The sequence below is a fragment of the Procambarus clarkii genome, chromosome 38, assembly GCF_040958095.1.
Source record: "Procambarus clarkii isolate CNS0578487 chromosome 38, FALCON_Pclarkii_2.0, whole genome shotgun sequence".
NCBI lineage: Eukaryota > Metazoa > Arthropoda > Malacostraca > Decapoda > Cambaridae > Procambarus > Procambarus clarkii.
Window position 1 is genome coordinate 12,954,566 of NC_091187.1, and position 18,408 is coordinate 12,972,973.

General features: G+C 40.6%; 1 protein-coding gene across 1 annotated transcript; it reads left to right on the plus strand.

Moving 5' to 3' along the window:
- Window positions 1-2,148: 2,148 nt before the first annotated feature.
- Window positions 2,149-17,937, plus strand: LOC123771951 (cocaine esterase). The gene is made up of 12 exons (XM_069337733.1): window positions 2,149-2,249; window positions 4,934-5,180; window positions 5,451-5,582; window positions 7,094-7,247; window positions 8,443-8,628; window positions 9,319-9,512; window positions 12,286-12,469; window positions 13,007-13,090; window positions 14,126-14,226; window positions 15,298-15,380; window positions 15,789-15,989; window positions 16,680-17,937. The coding sequence occupies exons 2-12, from the start codon at window positions 4,986-4,988 to the stop codon at window positions 16,876-16,878; spliced, it is 1,713 nt and encodes a 570-aa protein (XP_069193834.1). The 5' UTR covers window positions 2,149-2,249; window positions 4,934-4,985; the 3' UTR covers window positions 16,879-17,937.
- Window positions 17,938-18,408: the final 471 nt, after the last annotated feature.

Here is an 18,408-nt window from a genome sequence, read left to right on the forward strand (position 1 = left end):
CGTCGTCCCTTCACTTTCTAGTGTGTGGTCTGGTCTTCAAGGTCCAACTAATGACCTTCCCCTGGATGCATCCTCACAATGGTTGCCTGACTCCTGGGTACCCATTTACTGCTCCGTGACTAAAGGCATTAGATGGAAGAAAATATACTCGGCCATTTTTGTCCCGCCCGCAATCCCTGACAGTGAATTGAGAAAGAAGAAATCTCTGCCGAGGTCTTGACATGTACCCACCATAGTTAACCCAATGTGTGATTGACTCTTCCCCCCCCTTTCCCTGTGTTTAATTGCCCCTTAACCTATGTTTGATTGACCCTTCACATCACCCTACATTCCTTCGAGACTCGTGTATTTAACCAAAAAGTGTACATCATGTAATCCACCATTTGGTCACCACTTGGTCCGGGAGACATCTCCCGTCACGCAGGGTGCAGTTGCGCCTCCACAGATCTCCAGTATCATCTTTTGATACTGGTAATGGCTCGAAAGGGCCACCACTTACGGGGTATTCATGCCCGTGCCACCTCTTGGGTGGCTTAATCTTCATCAATCAATCATGTAATCACGGGAGACATCTCCCGTCACGCAGGGTACAGTCTCGCCTCCTCAGATCTCCAGTATCTATTGATACTGGTAATGGCTCTAAAGGGCCACCACTTACGGGCCATGCCCGTGCCACCTTTTGGGTGGCTTAATCTTCATTAATGATGTAGTCATTCTTTATCTGAAGAAGTTCCAGAGAGGAATTAAACGTAGAAAATAAATTCTTCAATAATTACTAGTTTCTTTACCTTGAATTTTAATAACTTGATTGCTATTCTTTTTACTGATACTAAGAAATTAGAAGCATAGAAATTTACACTATAAGATCAATGACGCCAGCAATGCAGTCATATTTAACCAAACATGTATTAATTTTTTTATTTAATTATTTCCTTATTTCCATCTTTTCGTAGCGATATACTTAGCTATACCCAAATAATCAATTTATAATAACTAATTACATTTCGTTTCTTGTATGTTCATATTTTCTTGTGTTGTAAAGAATATCGAACAATTATTTTATAATCCTGAAGTCCCGTTAACCTGTATAATTCATTTTTGTTGGGGACAGGAAGCCTGTGTATATATGTGTATACTTTAGACTTGTGTCGATATCGAGGTCACCCCCAAGGTTAAACCACTGACCCTCCCCATGAACCAACTCCACAACAGTTGCCTAACTCCCGGGTACCTATTTACTCCAAGGTGAACAGAGACATCAGTGAAAGGAAGCGAACTTAATCGTTTCTGTCCCGCATGGGAATCGAACACAGGACCTTCAATTGTGAGTGAGGAACGTACAGCCACTGTACTAGTACCGTCTCAAGTACGCACCTGACACAATCCCACACTTAGCGAGGCTTTTCTATAACTTCTAATGAGCTTATCTAATCTTAATCTCCGCGGGTTTCATAATACAGTAGCCTGACTACATGGGCTGGTAGAGCGACGGTCTCGCTTCGTGTAGGTCGGCGTTCAATCCCCGACCGTCCAAGTGGTTGGGCACCATTCCTCCCCACCCCCCATCCACAAATCCTTATCCTGACCCTCTTCCCAGTGCTAATCAGTCGTAATGGCTTGGTGCTTTCTCCTGATAGTTCCTTTCCTTTCATAATACAATATTTAAAGAGTATAAAAGATAATAACTAACTCGACTCCAAATTATATATTCGAATGTTGAAATATTCAGCAAATAACTAGAATTTCTGGCCGGTCCACTAAGTTTCTCGTTTCTTTCTTAGGCTCAGTTGGTAGAGCTGCAGACTGCTGCTTCTGTGGTGTGCGGTTCAAGACTTCTATGATCCAGGTGAATGAAATATTATTATACACGATATGGTGGATAGCAACCTATATGACTAGGAGGTGGATCACCTAACACCTTCAAGCCAAAGTGACACCCCAGGAAAGTCCTAAAGTGCCAGTTGGACAGCAGATAAGTGCCTCAGGAATCCTTCCTATTATGGGGTGATGGTGGCTCAGTTGATAGAGCTGTAGGCTCAACCAACTTAACTCATTCAAAATATATTTGTACTGCATGTATAATAGGACATGGGAGCAGCGTGGTGTCCCAGGACATGGGAGCAGCGTGTGACCTGCACCACCTGCACCACCTATACACAAGTGTGCTGCAGCAGGTGGCGCGGGTCTCACTCACCAGCCAGCCCTCCGCCGGCTCACACACCCGTCTGCCTCCACCAAGCTGTACACAGGTGAGCGCCTTCCCGTCATAGTTGGATTGTTATTTACCTGATTTTACCTAACGGCCGCTCTAGTGGCCTCAATGGGGATAGGAAGCCGGCGGCTTATCAAATGTTCCCCCCATTGTTCCCAACGTTTTCCATTGTTATTAACCAGGAACAAGTGACTGTTAGGTTTATCAAGGTCCCTTTTGGCCAATTACTGACCCTCCCAAGGATGGAAGCCACAAGATACATAACACCTGGGTACCTATTTACTGCTAGGTGAACAGAGGCATCTGGTGAAAGGCAATAGGGCCTAAACTTCTTTGCTCAGCTGTAGGAATTAAATTAACATCTTGATTAACTTGAATTAGCGGCTTGGTTAACGATCTTTTTGTATGCGAGAACACATTAACCCGTTCTCAGACCAAGTCCATTCTATCCAGCTATAAAGACACAACTATCAACTATCAGGTTTTGAAATGGTCAAAGGATTGGCAGATGCAGTTTAATGCTGATAAATGTTAAGTTCTGAGGTTAGGTAATGATGATAGAGTTACAAGATACGAGCTAGATGGTGTTGTGATTGCGAAGTCGGATTGCGAAAGGGATCTGGGAGTTATGATTAGTAAGAATTTAAAACAAAAGGATCAATGCATAAATGTTCGTAATAAGGCAAATCGGACACTTGGATTTATTAATCGCAGCGTTAGTAACAAGACACCTGGTGTGGTTCTCAAGCTATATCTTGCTCTAGTTAGGCCCCATTTAGATTATGCAGTTCAGTTTTGGTCGCCATATTATAGAATGGATATAAATTCACTTGAACGTGTCCAGCGTAGGATGACTAAGTTAATTCCCCAAATTAGAAATCTTTCATATGAAGAAAGATTAACAAAGCTTAAGTTGCATTCACTGGAAAGGGGAAGAGTTAGGGGTGACATGATAGAGGTTTACAAGTGGATGAATGGACATAACCGGGGGGATATTAATAGGGTATTAAAAGTATCAACACAGGACAGAACACGAAACAATGGATATAAATTGGATAAGTTTAGATTTAGGAAAGACTTGGGTAAATACTGGTTCAGTAACAGGGTTGTTGATTTGTGGAACCAATTGCCGCGTAACATTGTGGAGGTGGGGTCCCTCGATTGTTTCAAGCACGGGTTGGACAAGTATATGAGTGGGATTGGGTGGTTATAGAATAGGAGCTGCCTCGTATGGGCCAATAGGCCTTCTGCAGTTACCTTTGTTCTTATGTTCTTATGTTCTTAATTTTAACATTGTTCATTCAAAACAGACCCTTTCTCAAATATAAATTCATATTATGATATATTAACACGAATTTTGTTCGAACCACAACGCTGTAAATGCTTCACCTACGTACTACAAATACAAATAATCGCCAACAGAACCTAAACACCTAACCTAATCTATATATGCACAATATGTTAATATATTATAATAATTTATATCTGAGAAAAATCCTGTTTTGAATGAACATCATGTAAAAATTTATGAATGCGTCTGTGGAGCTGACCGCTGGATGTAATGGACTTGAGTCGAGGACGGGTTGCAGTTCTATAAATGCTTCACCCACGTACTTCAAATACAAATAATTACCAACAGAACCTAAACACCTAACCTAGCCTACGTTTAACTATACATATAATTTTTATGTATAATTTTATTAATTTATATATATGAGAACAAACCTATTTTTAATACACTGGATGTTAAAATTGATGAATGCGTGTAGGGAGGACGGCTGCTGCTTTAAACAGCCTAGTGTGAGGACGGGTTGCATGTAATTATTGCAAATCCCAATAATGGCCAACATGCAGAACCTAGCCACATAACCTAATCCGCACCTAACTATACATAGAACTTTAGTGCTTAAGGTTAGGCAAAACTGCTTCAACTTAGACGCATGTCTATTGTGAGAACGGGGTGGTACATAAGCTATAGATTCATAGGCTACCCTGAATCTAACTTAAAATACACAGCTCATGTAACGGTTGCCATATATAGGGACGGGAGCCCGTGACTGAGCGGACAGAACACTGGACGCGTGATCCCGGGCGCCGGCGAGAAACAATGGGCAGAGGTCACCCTGATGCCTTTGTTACCTAGCAGTAAATGGGTACCTGGGAGTTAGTCAGCTGTCACGGGCTGCTTCCTGGGGGTAGAGGCCTGGTCGAGGACCGGGCCGCAGGGACACGAAATCATCTCAAGATAACTTGATTTCAACGGGATTTAAATTGTTAATTAACAAGCCATCATTTTTATTCCGAAGTAATGTCCAGTTCCTTAATAACTTGTTTTATTGTATTCTCTACATTTGCTATGGCCATCTGCTTGGACAGGTAGGTTTTTTGCATGGTCGGCGTTCGATCCCCGATGGTTCCTAGGCACCGTTTCTTCAATCCGTCCATTATATATAGAAATCTTTCCGGTTCCTACATAGTAATGCGGGCTTAGTTTTTTTTATTGTAGATCTGCTACACCACTTAAATTGTGAATTGAAGGAATGTTAAAGACTTGAGTCTAACCTCCCGCCCCCCCCCCCACCCCCCTCCCTCGCTGCATTCTAACCTAACCTGATAGTTACTCTTGAAGAAATAATTCACAAATAATTATATCCTTTTTGGCATAAATAAAACTTTATATACAAAATTAAAATGTAAAGATAATATATATTTTTCTTTCAGAGGAATGGTCGATTGTTCTTAACTGAAAAGACAAAGGTAATCGACTGCGGATATGAGGCGTGGCTTGGCGTGGGTGTGGGCGTGGGTGTTGGTTGTTGGGTGTGGGCGTGGTGCATGTGCGGCCGAGGTAACGGTGGGCGGGGGCGTGGTAAGGGGCGCGGTCAGGCAGAGCCAGAGTGGGCGGGAATACCACGCTTTCAATGCCATTCCTTACGCCCAGCCGCCAGTTGGAAAGAACAGATTTATGGTAAGGAAAATGTAATTAGTACAAATATATTTTAAGAGTAAATACCAAAAATTGTTACCGTAGGGCACAGTCAATCTGTTTCTGTTATACAATCATATACATCTTAAATGTATTAGGTTTATTTGATGATGGGCTTAGGCCTATTAACCTCTGGAGGGTTAATCGATCTCAGTCGATTAAGGCAGCGGATGCTCTTGGACGCAGGTTCGAATCCTCGTCACGGCCCTTGTGGATTTGTTCATTTGATACATCACGCTATTGTGATTTCAGCCGACGGTTGCCGGAGCAGAATGGTCAGGAGTGCTGGACGCTACTCAGCCCAAACAGCCGTGCGCTCAGGCCGCCCTCGGCATAACTGCTGGTGTTGAGGATTGTCTCAATTTATATGTATACACTCCCAAGGTAATTATTGCTAATTGCACTCCTTGTAATTTGTGTGAGTGGGTGTCTGTCTTTGTCGAGGGAGCTTCGGTAGAGTGGTAAGTTAAATTCTTGTTGTTGGGGTCAGGAAGCCTCTGAATCATTAATATACATATATACATCGAACACTTTATGTAGGGCAGACGTAAATCTGTGTATCTATGTATTTTCGTATGTAGGTTAACTTAGCATTTTAGAAGCACTACAATCACCTTGTGTGGTTGATTGTTCAATAAATCCCTGAACTATATGTTTAACAGATCTCTAACCCTGTCCATGGAGGACAGAAGAAAATGTATATATGCTGGTGTGGGTAAATGTGTGGCCACGTCTGTGGTAGAAAATAATAATAAAAAAAAAGTTGCCTACCTCCCGAGTACCAATCTACTGCGTGAATAGTGGTGAATAGTGGCATCAGGTGAAAGGAAACGTGCCCAATCATTTCTCTCCCGCACGGATATTAAGCTCGGGATCCATGGTTGTGGGTCGAGAACAAAGCCAACTGTATTCATCCTGCAGATGGTAGTTTATAGTGTACCTCGTATTCATTTTGAGAGGTAATTTATTGTGCACCTGGTACTCGTCCTGCGAGAGGTAGTTAATTTTCCCATGCGAGACGGCTTCTATTTATACCCAAGCCAAAGTCTTTTCATATTATACATATCTAACCTAAGCTTGTAAGAATGAAGCCAACCCACATCTGCTACGTTATCAGTAATTTGGTCCAAAGCCAGTATTTACCCAGGTATTTTGAACTTGTAAACTTATCCAGTTTGTATACATTGTTTCATGTTTTATTGTTATATATGTATATAGCATTGTGTTAATATCCCTATTATTATACCCATTTATCCATTTGTATACTTCTGTCATGTCTTCATTACTCATGTTCTTAGTGTACATTAAATAGAAAGGGGTAGCCGGCTGTGCCCGGGTCTCTTTCCCCTTGCCTTTTCCTGTTCCCCACCTCGTCCTCTCCCTCTCTCAGAAAATATATTATTTAGAAGCATTGTAAGTGCTGAACAATTCTACGGATAACACAACAAATATTATGACTTAGGAAAATCGCATAGGGAAGGAAGTCTCTCTATAAATTATATTTCTTCAAGCGTTTCACTTTGGCCGAAACCAACTAGCCTATGACACTCCCCTACCCATTATGATCCATCGTGGATAATTGGGCGAGGCTTCCAACCTCTGACAAACACAGGCATTCTATGTTACTGATATAGATTTGAAGATACAAATGTGGCCTATGGACAACAGAATCAATTTAGACTAGGCTAATTATGTTATCCTCGCAATAATAAGATCAATGTATCATGATTCTTCGTTAACATATAATTACCCACTTTATCTGGCGTGCCATCTGCTTCCCCTGGCGGTCCACCTGCCGGTCCACCCGCTTCCTCTGGCGGTCCACCTGCTTCCTCTGGCGGTCCACCTGCTTCCTCTGGCGGTCCACCTGCTTCCCCTGGCGAGGCATGTGGCAGGTGCCGGCTCCGGATGATGTGGTGAGTCTGCCGGTGGTGGTGTGGCTCCATGGCGGCAGCTTCGTGGTGGGCGGCGCCGCCTCTCTGGACGAGTCCTTCCTGATGGACCGGGACATCGTCCTCGTCATTCCCCAGTACCGACTGGGTCTCTTAGGTACCACAACTCTTGTATGTGATAATATTAGTATCTAGGCTGAGTATCATCGTTCAGAAAGTTGTAAAAGATAGTTAGCTGGTTAGTTTAAAAAGTTATTATTGGTAATTTGATATAATGTTATGCTAATCTTGTTACATAGTTGTACAGTATATGTAATTTCTAGTGAGTATGCTAATGCTGCAGTGTAATTTTAATTTTTCTAAGGGTCTTTTTCGTAATTAAATTATAATGTGTATTTTAATAGGTTTTCTGTTCCAATCACTTTACAAATCCAGTTTACTGCTCAATTACAAAAATATTTAACAAAATTGTCATAAAAGTTAACACAATCATCCAAATTTAATATTCGCGAATTAGAAACGAATTAAATATAGTAAGATATGGCTATAGAGCAACCCATCCTGTTTATATAGTAATTTTTATAACGTGCAACATGGTACAAATATTGACGTACTAAGGAATTAAAAAATAGAATTTTGTACTATTCAGATTATAGAGCCGAACAAATATGAAGCTTAAAAACAATCTTAAATATTCATAAGCCTAGCACATATATACTCAATTAGGCCTCAGATAGCGTGTATTAGGCCTAGGAAGGTTAGGTTCGGTTAGTTTAGTTTGCCTTTGCAACATAGAAAATATTTTCCAGTTTGTCCAATTTCAATAGTACAGATTTCTGCTTTCTAATTGCGTGTAACGTCGGTATATTTACTATGCTAAATACTACCAAAACAGGAGGATGGGCTGTATATAGTTATGCTGTCTATGTCTAGCAATTACGCAGGAAGGTTTACTAGGAATAATATTCACAAGGATCAGTTTTGTTCTTATATAGAATGTATAGGTTTAGGTCGTCACAATTGCTAAGAGATGATATGTTTAGATGCTCAGGTATTGCTTATTCGTTAAAGAAAATGATACACGCTACCAAACAGATGCACAAGGTGGTATATAAATTGAATATATATATATATATATATATATATATATATATATATATATATATATATATATATATATATATATATATATATATATATATATATATATATATATATATATTGAGGATACAAATGGCCCTCAGTCAAGCGAATAAATACGAACCGAGTAACATTACACTCCCAAATGTAATGAAAAATGTATAATGACTCTTGTTAGGCTGCACAATCTCATTAACAAAGCCTTTTTCCAGGGTTTCTCGCCACCAGCACCGGACGCATTCCAGGCAACATGGGGATGCTGGATCAAGTAGAAGCACTTCGGTGGGTGCGCGACAACATCGCTGCCTTTGGCGGCAATCCTGAGGAAGTCACCCTTGCTGGAGACTGTGGAGGCGGGGCGGCCGCTATCTACCACATGCTGTCTCCGCTATCGCAAGGTGGGACACCACTCGAATTTCTGATTTGGTTTGTTTTCGTATGATATTCTGGTGCTACATAGCCTTCCCGCCCTGGTGCCTTCTTTTGATAACCACTTACTTACTTGTATGATATTCATCAAATCAAGATTTTGGTGTTTGCCCATAATCATTTCACGAATTTATCTAAACATTACAGCGTGCATATTTATTTTAACTAATAAACTTAGTAACGCACGTCCGTTATTGGGCTGATCCAACGTTAGTACTAATGTTCATAGTAACAATTACATTATTGTATTTACCTTCAGTTCTTGATTTGTTTTTGTGTCTGTAACATTTTCCATTACTACTCACGGGATAGGAATAACTAGGTGTATAATAAACTAAATTGAGCCTAGCAATGTTCCACCCTTAACGCTCAATAAACTCATAGTAACGTGGATGTGTGCAACAGATTTTTTCTACTATATCTGCTCAGTAAGCTTAGTAACGTAGGTGTGCAAAAGGCCTGTCCCACTGTAGAGGCTCAGTAAGCCTATTACCATAGGTGACTAACAGGTCTGTTCCACCGTGGGTGCTCAATAAGCCTAGAATTATAGGTACTGTATGTTCCAGTGTAGGCGCTCAATAAACCAAGTAACATAGGCGTATAACAGGTCTGTTCCACTGTGAGTGCTCAATAAGCCTAGTAACGAAGGTGTGTAACAGGTCTGTTCCAGCGCGTGTTATCACTGTCCGGGTCGCCATTGTCACCATGGGCACTCAACTCCAGGCCCCATCGTTTCATGCTCATTCTGGCCAACATACTAAAGTGTCCAGCCTACGACCAGAGTCTCTTCCTCAAGTGCCTCCAGGAGCTCGACCAGGCAGAGCTCCTCGAACCTACTCAAATTGTTATCGAGGTAAAGCTTATAATACTGATGGTAATCATAATGCAAACACAAAGAAGATAGGTTTTAATTGTAGAGGAAAGATTTTTGCATTGGATAAAGTCCTTATAGGCGAAACGTTGTTTGATATTAGTGTGTTTAGGCAGCGTACAGGAGCCGACTCTTGTTAGCTCATCTTAAGCCTTAGCCTACTAGTTTTCACTGAAACACATCCTGCTAAGTGATTTACAACCAGGTACTCTCGACTTGGGGTTTCTCTGAATCTGTCACTATTATTAATAATAATTATAACAATAGAAATATAGTAATTCATCATCAATATCAGATTCCCATTCTTGAGTTTCACAAGCTTTTACCAAAGGATATTATAGGCTTCACAGCAATATAGAAAACGAAGGCAACAATATTCAAACCCCCCACCAATTCATTCACTATTCCTACCTCGTTAAAAAATAGTATAAGAACTGTCCGATGAATTCTTGACAAAGGAAAATTTCCCCTAGATTGGAAACTACAAACAAATCGGCCTTACATTACACCATCTTTTTACAATCTTGTAAAAGGATAACAATATAGATTGTGTCAACAATAAATCCTGCCCACCTAACGAACCTGTTTACATTTCTGGAAACGGTGCCTAATGAAGATGTTTACATTTCTGGAAACGGTGCCTAACGAACCTGTTTACATTTCTGGAAACGGTGCCTAATGAAGCTGTTTACATTTCTGGAAACGGTGCCTAATGAAGCTGTTTACATTTCTGGAAACGGTGCCTAATGAAGCTGTTTACATTTCTGGAAACGGTGCCTAATGAAGCTGTTTACATTTCTGGAAACGGTGCCTAATGAAGCTGTTTACATTTCTGGAAACGGTGCCTAATGAAGCTGTTTACATTTCTGGAAATGGTGCCTAATGAAGCTGTTTACATTTCTGGAAACGGTGCCTAATGAAGCCGTTTACATTTCTGGAAACGGTGCCTAATGAAGCCGTTTACATTTCTGGAAACGGTGCCTAATGAAGCCGTTTACATTTCTGGAAACGGTGCCTAATGAAGCCGTTTACATTTCTGGAAACGGTGCCTAATGAAGCCGTTTACATTTCTGGAAACGGTGCCTAACGAAGCTGTTTACATTTATGGAAACGGCAGCAAATATGCAAATAAAGGACTTCCAGTAGATGTAATCTACGTCGGCTTCAATAAAGCTTTTGATAAAAATAAAATGGGTAAAAATAGATATAACAGATTGTTAAAATAAAGCTAAGAGTTGAACTGAATGGAAGATAATCTGATGGGAAAATGTTCTGAGTGGAGTACTACAAGGTTCCATTTTAGGGCCAACCCTTTTTTGTAATAGATACACAATATAGATGACAAAATCACAATCCACCATCAAATTTGTATATGATATAAAAATCTAAGGTAAAATCGGGAGCGGAAACTATTCAGGTTTCGAAAAACAATACATGATCTCCACGAATAGTCAGAAGACAGGCAAAGGCTTTTCAATATTAACAAATGCAAGATGTTGTATATATACATACCATTACTTATCATGACTACCGTACCAACAATGCCTGTGCAGCAGACTTTTGGAGAAAGGGACCTAAAGAAGTTATGAAACACCAGCCATTGAAACGATAAACAAGCAAGAGTTGTGATAGGAAAAAAACCAACCAAATCTTTGGACTAATAATCCTAGGAGCCTCTAATTTCAAAGAAAAGGTGGTGGTTATTAAGGCCCTTAAAATCTTTGGTGAGCCCTCCACCATCTGGACTACTGTATCCAGGCCTTGAGGCATCACTTTCAAAAGACCATAAGAAGATGGTGACCTCATCTTCAGAAGACAGGGTCTTCTGAAGATGAGGAGACAGGGTCTTCTGAAGATGAGTGTATTGAAGTGAGGGCGGAGAGGTAGAACAGCTTGTTGGCAGAGCCCGAGTGCATGGGGGATTTATGTGAAACCCTGGTTTGTGTCTAGGAGAGGCTGCAGTATCCGCGTGAGGTCAGTGGAACTCCCGGTTACAATTCTTTTACCATGTCGTGGCCTAGTCGACTAAGGCAGCGTCTGGGATCATCCCGAGCGCAAGTTCGAAACTTCATCACGGCCCTTGTGGATTTGCTCATTTGATGCATCACGCTATTGTGATTTCTGTGTGCAAATGAGGGGACCTTCGACAAGCCGCCAGCTTCCTGTCCCCGCCGAAACCACTATTGTTAGTAACCCTCAGGTAAATTGCTTCGGAGAAAGTTGAAATGACAAAAACCCATCTTGGAACTAAGTAAGGTTGAGGGCCTCAGGACTAACAAAACAAACCAGACTCGAGAGAGCTAATAATAGGTAATTATCAGGAGAAAAGCACCAAGCCATTACGACTATATAGCACTGGGAAGGGGTCAGGATAAGGATTTGGGATGGAGTGGAGGCAAGGAATGATGCCCAACCACTTGTGGACGGTCGGGGATTGAACGCTGACCTGCATGAAGCGAGACCGTCGTTCTACCGCCAAGTCCAAGGATTGAAATAATTATAATAATTAAAATAATGCAAAAAATACAAATATAAATGATTGTTTGCTACGTGTTTGCTGTTGTGAGAACTATAATACTAATAATAATATTTATAAAATACAGTGGTACATATACTACAGTGGTTACATAGTAGGTACAGCAATTGTATAACATATAAAGCCACTAATTACCCAGAGCGTTTGGGCATAACTTAAATAAATAAGTGAATTTAGTTTTAAATTTGTTGGAGTTAACAGTTAATATGGTGACTACAGGGTCGCGACCCACTGGTGGGGAACCACAGGCTGGCGCCGCACGTGCAGAAGGCTGAGCAGAGCGACGAGAGCAGCCTCTTCCTTCACCAGCACCCGCTCAAGGGCCTCACTGAAGGCAGTTTCCACAAGGTGCCCGTCCTCATGGGCGTGACCAGAGATGTCGGCAGCTACCTCGTTGACATGGGTGAGGGGACAAAAGCAACCCAGGTTGTTATATGACGTTTATGTACGTTCAGTAACCAGATAGTTGCAGTAACATGGCTGAAAATTAGACTACTAACTTACAAATCTGAAAATAATGGAATTGACTATTTTGATTGCTGCCGGCGAAGTCGTCGGCTAGTTTGATAATGGACGGAGCGAAACATCGTCAAAAAAAATCGTCAATTCCTTTATTTTCAGATTTGTAGCTTGAAGGGCTTATCAGATATTAAGTTTATTATAGCTACCGACACTGACATGGGTAAGAAAGGACGAGGCTTTTGTATAATGTTTATCTATGTATGTTCAACAATTGGTGCTAGTTTCCCCGCCTTCCAAACCATGGATTACTCTGACTAGCTAATTTCTCCGCCCCCAGAGAATTGGCTTACACTTTTGCACTAGTTTCCTGCCTACCGAACCATGGATTATACCTTTAATGGTGGTAAAACTAATTATTGTATTATCTTTGTTTTAATACAGGTCAGAGTGGTATTAACGAATGCTTTTGGTATTGCAGAATTTTACGAGTTGATGGAGTACAAGCTAGCGAATGACCAGGAGTTTCTCGGTAAACTTCTTGAGTTGTTACTCAAGGAAAACGGTAGGTGATAAGTATTATCTCAAAATGTAAAACTCGATACAGTAATTGCTGTAAACATGACCGAAACGCTGCATGTAATTAGTGGCTATATAAATTGTACATCACAGGCTAACAACCCACAACGGTTGATTAAGTCCCGGCACTTATTTACTGAAAGTGAACAGACGCATCAGATGAAAGGAAACTTGCCCAACCATTTCTGTCCCACTGGGAATTGAATTCGGGATCTATAGGTTATCATTGAAATCCTATAACGGGTTTGATCCCCGGGGGTGGGTCAGAAGTGGTTAGGCATGTTTCCTTTCACCTAATGCCTCTGTTCACCCAGCAGTCAAGAGGTATCCAGGAGTTAGGCAACTGTTGTGGGGTTGCATCATGAGGGGGGGGTCAGTGGTTGGACCTTGGGTGGGGGGGGGTGTTCTTAATACAAGCCTAAAGTATATTTATTCTAAGTCAATATATTACCCCAGAATAAAGGTGGATGCACTTGTAGATATGAATGCATAATTTATTTTTCTCTTTATTAAATAATAAATAAGAGTCATATATACATTAATTTACAAGGAAAAAACTACATATAGTTGATATAGTAAATCAATGTTTCATACCATCACAATGCTTCCTTCCTTGTAAGAAGTTCAATATTTTGTCTACTTAGTAACCCTCCTGCCTGCCTATCCACACACACACACGGTGTGTTGACAGGGTTGATAAAGACAGGCTGTTTAACACAAGGGGAACACGCACTAGGGGACACAGGTGGAAACTGAGTTCCCAAATGAGCCACAGAGATATTAGAAAGAACTTTTTTTTTAGTGTCAGAGTGGTTGACAAATGGAATGCATTAGGAAGTGATGTGGTGGAGGCTGACTCCATACACAGTTTCAAGTGTAGATATGATAGAGCCCAATAGGCTCAGGAACCTGTACACCTGTTGATTGACGGTTGAGAGGCGGGACCAAAGAGCCAGAGCTCAACCCCTGCAAGCACAACTAGGTGAGTACTGTAATCACATTATTGTCTTATCCTCAACAGATATTTCTGACTTCACAACACACGAGGAAGAGTTTGCGGAGTTCTATTTTCCAGGAATTAAGTTTAACAACATCGACGAAATCCTCCCGGGTCTATCACAAGTAAGTTGTCATCAGTGTAAATACAGAAATGTTTTGATTCAGTATGATAATTAATTACAAATGAATCAAACATTACAATTTGTATTTCTCTTCATTTAAATCTTGAGAATGAAGTGGATTCTACCGTGTCACGTCATTTATGTCATTCATACTACCTCTTCCCTGCATCTATGGATGTTTGAGCAGGCCTAATGTATGGATATTTCAGCAAGCTGTAGATGTTTGAGTAAACTTAATATGTGGATATTTGAGCAAGCCTAATCTATGGATGTTTTAACAATCTTAATCTGTGGATTTGTATGCAAACCTAATCTGTGGCTGTTTGAGCAAGCCTAATCTGTGGCTGTTTGAGCAAGCCTAATCTGTGGCTGTTTGAGCAAGCCTAATCTGTGGCTGTTTGAGCAAGCCTAATCTGTGGCTGTTTGAGCAAGCCTAATCTGTGGCTGTTTGAGCAAGCCTAATCTGTGGCTGTTTGAGCAAGCCTAATCTGTGGCTGTTTGAGCAAGCCTAATCTGTGGCTGTTTGAGCAAGCCTAATCTGTGGCTGTTTGAGCAAGCCTAATCTGTGGCTGTTTGAGCAAGCCTAATCTGTGGATTTTTGAGTAAGCCGAAGCTATGGATGACTCTTAGTGTATGCTATGTGTAATGCCTTGTGCTCCTTGCTATATTATGAATAATATAATAAATGGACGAGGGATATTTGCAAAGTTTTGTTATCTAATATCTATGATCTTTTGCAATATTATTCACCTTTTTCTCAGTGTTAATACTTCACTAATGACAATAGATGCTCTCATCTATTTTTGACTGAAAATGGTAGTGTTTTTTTTTTTTAGTTTTTTTACTGAATCGACCAATCCGTTAAATTCGCGGCGTATTAGTACAAATTAAACCACCGCAATATTGATGATATTTATGCATCTGCTTCGACAAGGTAAGTGGGTTGTTTACTAACGTTTCTGATTAGGCAAAACAGTTGCATTGTTTACGGTGTAACAGATCGAGAAACCTGTTTTATGATAATGTATGTATCAAATACTTTGTCAAATATAATTAATATATTATCTTGCAGATGTTTGGAGACCTGCAGTTCAAGGCGGGAATCCTCAGTGCTGCCAACCTTCTCTCAGAGCACGTGTTGACCCGCGTGTTAAGGTTGGTAGACATGTGTCCAGGATCAGTACTCATCATTATTGAAAGTGGAAGTAGAGCTCTTAAATAAAGAATGAATAGCAACAAGTGGTACGCGAGTAGGTTCCCAACCTACTCGCACCAAAGTACACACAAAGCTATATATAATTACTAATTCACTGTGTCGGGAGACAGGAAACCAGAGTGTATTCATACATGTCAGGCTTTTATTTATTTATTTATATACAAGAAGGTATATTTTAACGTGTAAATAGGCTTAAAACAGTAAATAATGGGCCTTAGATTATGATGTTTTAGCTTGGGTTCGGCTGGGTTAGGTAAGGTTAAGTAGGCTTTATAACCCGTCAGCGAACCTTCTTATGTATAATATGACTTGTATCATTTACAACACACTCTTGTATCCCTGGCCAGGTTCGAATACATGGGAGGACCCAAACTATTTACTCTGCGCCACCCGGATCCCTCAGAGGCGCCGCCCATGCCTCCCGCCGTGGGCCACGGGGACGAGATGATGCTCCTCCTGCCGGAGCACGGACTCTTCAACCTCTCCAGCGAGCAGCGAGTCATCAGCCGGGATCTCATTGACATCGTGGAGAACTATGCTTATGGGCGGTGAGGACTCTGTGAAATGTTATGTTCAGGTTGATTTACGGGCGACGTTGGCCCTACGGGCTCGCCATAGCCCGTGCTACTTGGAACCTTTTGTTCCAGGTAGCGAATCTTAAACAACGTTGGCCCTTGGCTCATATACGAAACACTATGGTCTGGTACGTTCATAAAGTACTTTGCAGCCACTTGTTATGTGATGTAATTGATGTTAGAATAAAGATTTGTTTAACTATATTGAGTATCGGCGATACAAGGTTAACTCTTGGGCACTCAGTGGAACGGAAACCACCACGTTTGTTTTAATTCAGCTGGAAAAATTCCTCGAAATAACGAAGGGTCTAATTTATCTGAAGACAGAATTTATTATACTTCACGTAAATGTGATTTCTTTGTGAATATGCTCTTAATCACCTTCATTATATGTTTTTCAGTATTTTAACCTTCATTATTTGTTGTTCATTAATCTTATTTTTTATGGCCACTCTTCGAACTCCATCTTTCTCTTGGTATCCCTTGTTTAAAACTGATTAACTATGATGATTTTAAAATTACTGCAAATTGTCTCTCGACTACTTTATTAGCTTTAACACATACAAAATATTTCACTGCGCTAGTAAATATTCAAATAAATATAATATCTAATGCAATAAGCGGTTCACTACACTCTCACTTAATGTTGTAATCTCTTGGCAGAGTTCCTCGGGAAGACTGGCCCCTGTTTACAACTGAGAGTCAAGAGACGTTAGTGCTGGGCGAGGATGGATCGTTCTACCGCGAGAAGTTCACCAGCCCAGAGCACGCACAGATGCTGTACAACATCCACGCCTACCACCACCACGATATCCTATTAGAGCTGGCCCAAGAGCAGGAGGAGCTTCATGACGAACTATGATCCACGAGAAGTTCACCAGCCCTAAGAACACAACATCCATACCTACCACCCTACAGGAGCTGACCCAAGAGCAGGAGGATCTTCATGACTATGATCCACGATCAATTCAGTAGTCCTAAGAACATCATGCACACCTACCATCACCACGGCATCCTGCAGGAGCTGACACAAGAGGAGGAATTTCATGACGATCTGATATTACTCGAAAATACCAAATGCATTTCCTAGTTTCATTTCCTGTGCTATCTGTTCATTATATTAATTACTAGGTGATAAATAGTTTCTTCATTTGGCTCATTGTTCATATATACGTAAAATTTATTATCTACCGAGACAGGAAATTATCGACATCTTTGAGATTTTTTTTTGTAGCCAATTTTTCTCAAGTTTCATTGTTCATATTTATTCCAAGAGCTTATTTTGTTTATTAAAGTGGGTCAAGGTGAGAAGGTATAGATGAGAGAACAGGGAATGAAACATTTAGATGTATGAGAAAGAGGAAGTATAGAGGGAGAAAACGAAATAGGAAGAAGTATAGAGAAAAAAAAAGACAGAAATGTTGAGGGGGTTGGTGGACGAAGAGAGGTGGTGAGGGGGGGGGGGGATAAAGATAGAGGAAAGTGAAAGAGGATTGGAATGAGCAGAAAAATAACAGCTTGGGGCAGGGTTCTCACAACCTGTCCTCTCAAATAAAAGCATTTTGACGTCAAAATCCCCAATGGACAAAATATGTTGTTCTATAAATCATTCACATTTTCTATATTAGTTTTAGTACAACATTTTTTTGTACGTTGTGGCACAACGTACAAAATTTCAAAGTGACCGATGTTTTTTTTACTGGTTAGTCAAAACAAGAATTTTGTCAACGGTTTCTTGAACCATAAATTAAGATTTCGTGACCTTTTAATATTTACCTAATGAGAATTGTTCAAGAAAGTGTTAACATATACTAAAAAAATCTCAACATTGTGCCAGATTTGCGACTATCGTGATGTATGGCAGCATGTAAGTATTACCATTATAAACAATGGTACACGTACAATAAATTTTAATAGCCTACATCGTTTATAGTATTTGACGGCTGGAAAAAAAATTCCTTGGGTATATTTAACAAGTCACCGACTTTGTCCCCATCGAGGCCACTAGAGATATGTTGTTGTTATAGATTCAGCTACTCAGAACAAGTTCCAAGTAGCACGGGCTATGGTGAGCCCGTAGTAGACTTACCTGGCACAGGAGCGGTGCTGCACTAGAGATAGTGACCCCTCAGGTAAATACCATATTAAATGGTAGTTCTGATAGTTTGTCGCTGGGCGGAGTGGGCGTTCCCTTGTTATCCTTTCCCGATATTTGTGGAAGAGGCGGCAGTCGGCTGCTGTCTGCCACGGGCGGAGGAACAACCTTTATACTTTCGTGAGAGCGATCACCAGTAATTATAAAGGGGTACGTGGAGGTTTAGTTTATTATGTACTCATACTTTTTCTATTTTTATTGCGTATTTATATAATTCTTGAATCTTTATTTTATATA

Bases quoted from the DNA above. Each gene is read 5' to 3' on its own strand.
- LOC123771951 (XM_069337733.1), top strand. From the start codon at position 4,986: ATGAGGCGTGGCTTGGCGTGGGTGTGGGCGTGGGTGTTGGTTGTTGGG. The intron at 8,629-9,318 runs GTGGGACACCAC...GGTGTGTAACAG, and splicing joins GCTGTCTCCGCTATCGCAAG to GTCTGTTCCAGCGCGTGTTA. The intron at 13,091-14,125 runs GTAGGTGATAAG...TATCCTCAACAG, and splicing joins GTTGTTACTCAAGGAAAACG to ATATTTCTGACTTCACAACA.